This window comes from Apium graveolens, chromosome 6 (genome assembly GCF_009905375.1).
Source record: "Apium graveolens cultivar Ventura chromosome 6, ASM990537v1, whole genome shotgun sequence".
Taxonomy (NCBI): Eukaryota; Viridiplantae; Streptophyta; class Magnoliopsida; order Apiales; family Apiaceae; genus Apium; species Apium graveolens.
Genome location: NC_133652.1, coordinates 45,542,443 through 45,548,362, shown reverse-complemented (window position 1 = coordinate 45,548,362; position 5,920 = coordinate 45,542,443). Strand labels below are relative to the sequence as shown.

At 35.7% G+C, this 5,920-nt stretch overlaps 1 protein-coding gene across 1 annotated transcript; it reads right to left on the bottom strand.

Annotated features, from left to right (window-relative positions):
* Nucleotides 1-1,595: 1,595 nt before the first annotated feature.
* On the bottom strand, nt 1,596-5,654 carry LOC141668889 (pentatricopeptide repeat-containing protein At5g46100). Its single transcript, XM_074475938.1, has 2 exons — nt 5,388-5,654; nt 1,596-4,656 (listed from the first exon to the last, which is right to left on the bottom strand). The coding sequence occupies exon 2, from the start codon at nt 4,478-4,480 to the stop codon at nt 3,047-3,049; it is 1,434 nt and encodes a 477-aa protein (XP_074332039.1). The 5' UTR covers nt 4,481-4,656; nt 5,388-5,654; the 3' UTR covers nt 1,596-3,046.
* Between the last annotated feature and the right edge of the window lie 266 nt (nt 5,655-5,920).

Below are 5,920 nucleotides of genomic sequence, written 5' to 3'. Positions count from 1 at the left end.
TTTTTTTTTTTTTTATAATTTAGACCATGAATTTTCATTTCCACTACAAAGTAGTTGCACCATCATAGTCATACAAACAGGTACAGGTGTGACCCGCAGTAAAGTATATCATATTGCTTGACGTTAATTATATCATATTTCATATATCATATTTCAATGCAGATAATGACGACTTCAACTAGCTAGGTAGGAACAAGTTAACAAAAGGCCACACACAAAACAATGCTACGGATCCAGAGATAAAGATCTGGCTGATGATACTTTAGGATTGATCAAATATGACTAGGGTACTCAAATTCCGCACCATTGTCTCCTCCATGGTCCCGTAGAAAAATTATACTCCAGTGAGATTGTCGGAGTCTATTCAAAAAGACCCTGAGAGAAAAAGCCAAATTGCTGAGAACGACTTCACTTGCTGAATTAACACGATGACTAGAAGGTCAAGTCCCTTGGAAATATGGCTTCCAATGCGCAAGTAGTATGATAGCCTAAGTTACATTCTTATCACCAGAAACTTGGCAAAGAATACAGCAGATAATTATAAGCATTTTTACTGTACAGGAAGGTTGTAAGATTGATTTTCCTTAATTAAAATCCGATTAGGCGACCTTACAAGTAATTTCGAGTCCTGAGAATCTAGTTTTACATAACCTTTGGACGTTTAGATAACTGTAAAATCTACTTACATGGGCGTATTAATTTCACTCAAAGGAATATGGGCTTCCCAAAATAAAGATCTACATTTTTTTTTACTATTAAATATTTGGAAAATATATGAAAACGTACTTTTAATTTTTCAAAAAAATTAGGATGTATTTCCAAAATTGGAACACCTTTTTTTGTCTGTGTGTAAAAATTATAACTGTATACGTTAATAAGCACACATGCTCATGTACATGCATATATATATTGAGACTAAAGATATATAATTAGCATTTCATCTCTACGCTAGATGTCCGCCGGTAAAATTATTGGAGTATGTTAGTTATTTATAATTTTATCAGCAGGGATGTTATAATTTCATCTTTAATAATATATAGCAATTGGCAATGACAATTTTTGGCCCATCAGAGATGCCCTAGGGAAATCCGAAAAATGGGCTTTATGAATTGTGATATCCAATGGCCTCAATTCTCAATTCTGTGATTGCCCATAATCTGCAAAACCTTATGGATTGAATATTGTGTAAGCTTCTTAGTTCAACGGAAAAAAATAAATCATTTTGCAGTCCCATGCATGCAAAGATGAGTCCATGTCATTGTTTTGTTTCTAAACTTATTTATATTCTCCTTCTCTATTAAGTGTTGTTCAGTTCATTGTGGATGAATACATTGTATTTTTATGCAAATTATAAAGGAGATCACTGATCAGTCAACTAGTAATATCAAATAAGTACTCATATAATCTGCAGTCAGACTTTCAGAGTTACATTTACCAAATAGCCAAAGTTTTAAGTGTCAGTCATGTTCGAGACACTCATGTAGCGGCGGCACCTGAGATCTGCTGCTAAAAGTTGTAACTAAGTCACCTTAAAAATGAACACAGCTTAACAATGTAACCAAAATATTTCAAAAAAAGAAACAATTTAACCAAAAAAAAAATTCTGCAGAAATTAAATTGATGAAAACTGTTGTTAAATTGCTCAGTTCAACAGAATTAAACAATATAACCAATAAAAACTTCTGTGAAAATAAAATTGACGACAACTCAACTAGCTATTACAAGAAACTCAAAGGAAGAAAAAGATGGAAGATATTCAAGAGACTGCTCTCTTGTCACTCTTCGGCCTATAACTAGCATGGTGTGGTGGAATGCCACGTTTGGTCCTGATATAGGTTACGGGAGCTGTTATGTATAAAGTTTTATAATGTTATAACTTCAAAATGCAATTCTCCTCGGCCATACGAACAGTAATGTTACACTCCCGTCATCTCATTTTACATGTCTTAATAAATTTAACAAGACAGTTTAATTTAGATGACCGGGATGGAAGACGAGACACCCATAGTGGCAACTACGCAAAAAACTTGCGAGACCAAGCTCATGGAGCTTGTTTAGCAAGTTGGTTGTCATTTAGACGACCAGCACGGAAGTTAGACGCAGTACTCAGAAGAGACACCAGTATTAAGCAAATGCGCAAAAAACTTTTGTGCGCACTCCTGGGCGTAGACACATTTGTACTTTTTCTCCTGTTTTAGGAAACAATAGAAAGATCCACAATGCAGAAATTATTAAGCCAAACGTTTTGAAGCACAGGACATTCAACCAATCTTTTCTACCTACTGGTTCCATTCTTGTTTTCCAACTGATGCCCCCTATTTCACCAACCAAGGAGACCGACTCAGCTACCAACTCCATGACTGCTGTGCTCATAGTCTGTGTGAATTATCATGCTTTCTTTTAAGCCTTGCGAATAGCTTTGAGGATTGAATGGATAAGATTTGTTAGGGTTTAGCCACGATTTAAGGCCCGTGGGTCATCGAAAAGTCACGAATGCTACAACATGAGCATGAGGCAAAGCATTTTCTGAGATTTATTAGATATGTGCAAGCCTTTACATTGATTTTGAATTTTGCAGCCATTGCACTGTTTGATCTTGTAAACTGCTTCTATCCAACACTATCAAATGAGCCTAAAGAGCTTCTAATCATTGTTGGATGGAATCAGTCATTTGTTGTACGTCCTACTCAGCGTCATATGACTCTTTTACTTCAAGTTAAAGCTTCCTGCATCTCAAACTCCAACTCCAACTCCAACAATCTTATAACTAACCGTGAAGCTAAACTTTGGCATTTGCACATATTACTTTTCTGGTCTCTTCAAAAAGCAGTAGTAAGATCTTCTGCTGCAAAATTATCATTATCTGAATTATAATACAGTAATTGCATGCCTTCGTTCCTCTCCTTCTACAGTTTTTGATGGTTGTGACAAGCTTAAGCTCTACCAGAAAATTTATAGACGTGCATAAGCCATATGTTTCAAACACTTGGCAGGCAAACAAAGGAAAAGTTCGATATGCAAACAAAGAAACATAACTATACTTCAGCTAATCAGACTCAATACATTTTTCAATCAACTCAATCTGTACCAACTCAGCAGCTTCCCGCACTTTCTTTCTGTCCCAGAATCCTCTTAAAACAGTGCTCCAGGATGTCTCATTAGGAATACACCCATCAAGCACCATCTCTTCAACAATGCGAGCAACTTTGTGTAGATCTCCTTTCTTACAAAAGCGATCAACAAGAAAATCATAAGTTTCAGCCTCGATAGATATTCCCCGGGTCCGCATGCTCAGATACAACTGAAAAGATCGATTTGCGTCAGTCTCACAAAGTCCTCGGACAACTGTATTATTGATTCTAACATGAAGGCTCCAAGTTAATCTATTTGGTGAGATCCGTCCAAAAACCATCTCATCAAGGAAGTTTGCAGCTTCCTGGAACTTTTGGGCATCACAAAATCCAGTGATGATTTTCCCATATAAGCCTGCATCAGGCTTAAAACCCCTAAGCTTCATCCTATCAAGGAGCTCCATGGCTTCACTAAGCCTCTGTTCTTTACAGAGCCCATTAATTAAGCTACTGTAAGTTACCGTATTAGGCTGAAGATGCTCAGTGGTCATGATCTCTAATAACTCCATGGCTTGAGAACAACGCCCACCTTTGCAGAGCCCGTCCATAAGAGAACTGTAAGTATACAAATTGGCAACAATACGCTTTTCTTTCATCTCTTTAAACAATCCTACGGCTTCATCCAAATCATTTGACAGGCATAATCCATGTATTAAACTAGTGTACGTAACAACACTGGGTAAGCAACCTTTTGTACCCATCTCTGCAAAAAGCTCTTTGGCTTCACTAACCCTCTTCAACCTACACAACCCATTAATCAAGGTACCGTATGTGTACGAGTCTGGAGAACACCCATGACTGGGCATCTCATGGAAAATTTGCAAAGCTGCATTTATTGTTCCACCATTTTTGCATAGCGCTTTAATCAAAACATTGAGGGAGACAACACTTGGAGGAATACCCATTTGTCTCATATATCTGTAAAACTTTATAGCCACTTTTAACTGGTTTTCATCGACAAGAATTGAAAAAACAGTAACATAAGATTTTGGAGTGACCTCGCAGTCATATTCTTTCATTTTCTGGAATATCCTAATAACTTCACCGGGCTTATGAACCCGCCCGTAAGCTCTACAAATCGAGAGGAATGTGTCCTCAGTAAACTGACACTTCTCATCCTTCATTCTATTCAGGAGATCCTCTGCTGGCCTGAATTGGTTCGCAGAAAGTAATCGTGAGATCATGAGACCAAAGGTGTTGTGATCATGTTTGTAGCCATTAGCATACTCCGCGGCAGCTGCATCAAATATGACAAGAGCTTTTTGGGGATCTTTTTCAGCTCGAATAAGCTGCTCTACTAATGACCTAGAAATCTTTTTCGGCCATTTGATCATTGTTTTGATTGCCATTGCGTTTAGGTACTACTAATATGAATGTTCGGGTTCACCAAAATTCAACCAACCACTGACAGAGTGTCACTTAGGAGTGACAGATATGCTATTGTATTTATTTTCTACAAGGAAACTATTATGACTATCTTTCAGCTGCAATCATCATTAGCTGAAATTATCAGCAAGCCTGCTTGCTGAGAAAGTTGTGAACATTCTGTCAGGCACTTAACCAAACATGTAAGCTATAAAATATATATAAACGATAAATTTGTGTATATATGTAAACAATGCATACACACACAATATATATGTGCACAAATTAATTTAATGCAGGTAGCTCCTATTTTAGTTAGTTTTGAGGTTCTGATGAATCTTGTTAGCCACTCTTCTATTTACTTTAATCGACTTTACCTATAAAAATTCTGGTCAAATTTGTTAAATAGTACTGGGTTAATGACACACGAGAAAACTTTCTTCGAGCTGAACATATATAAGGGTTCAACAAAACAGACTTGTAGATAAATGTCAAGCAATGCCTGGCAAAAAAATCTTGCTAATACTCTCACTAGATACCGTTTGTTGAACACTAAACCAATGTCCAAACTAGAAGAAAGGGAAGCAACACTAACACTTGGTATTTAAAAAGTTCACAATACGATTGTTCAAAATTAATTTAATAATATCCTTAAACGGTATACTCACTGGGGACTTTAATCAAACACCTAACATCAATAAAAACACTTGCTTTAAACCAATCCCTAACGTAATATAAAATATATGGGCATCATTAATATCAAGTACAATGATCAGAAACCAGCTTAAAAATACAATACCGATTCATACAAGAAATCGTTTCGAAGATCAAAAGACATAACATGAAGCATTGAGATAATATGGGCAGAAATGAACATATTCGGGGACATACCTAGACAACTAGACAAGAGAGCTGAGTGTTTGCTTGTAGAATTGTGGTGCTCAACGTTAACGGCTTAACGCAGTTAAGAAAGAAAGCCCCCTAATCAACTTCAAGAAAATTGCTCGATGATTTTATAGTACTAAAAAAAATTGTATATTTTGAGGATATATAACTTTATGTCTTAAGAATTTTTTTTAAGCTCGTATAATCTGTGAGCGATTTTGTGAGTACGAAACCAAATAAACATCAGAAATGCTGGATTTCTAAAACCGTTTTCAAAATCATTTTTAAATGCTAATATGAAAGATTCGTGGCGTTCATAAATTAAAATGAAACAAATATTGTATCTTATTTTTTTATTTTTTATTCAAGAGAAGTTTTGAAAATTGATTTAGAGTACCTAGCAATATTCAATAAATATTAGTTAGAACTGAATTCTGAAATATAAAACCAAATAAGTTGCATCGTTTTGGCTTGTGCAATATATGAGTATCCAATTAAGTGATAATTATATGTTGAGTGTATTTAATAAAAAAAGTATA

Excerpts from the sequence above, each read along its gene's own strand:
- LOC141668889 (XM_074475938.1), bottom strand. The coding sequence starts at position 4,480 with ATGGCAATCAAAACAATGATCAAATGGCCGAAAAAGATTTCTAGGTCA.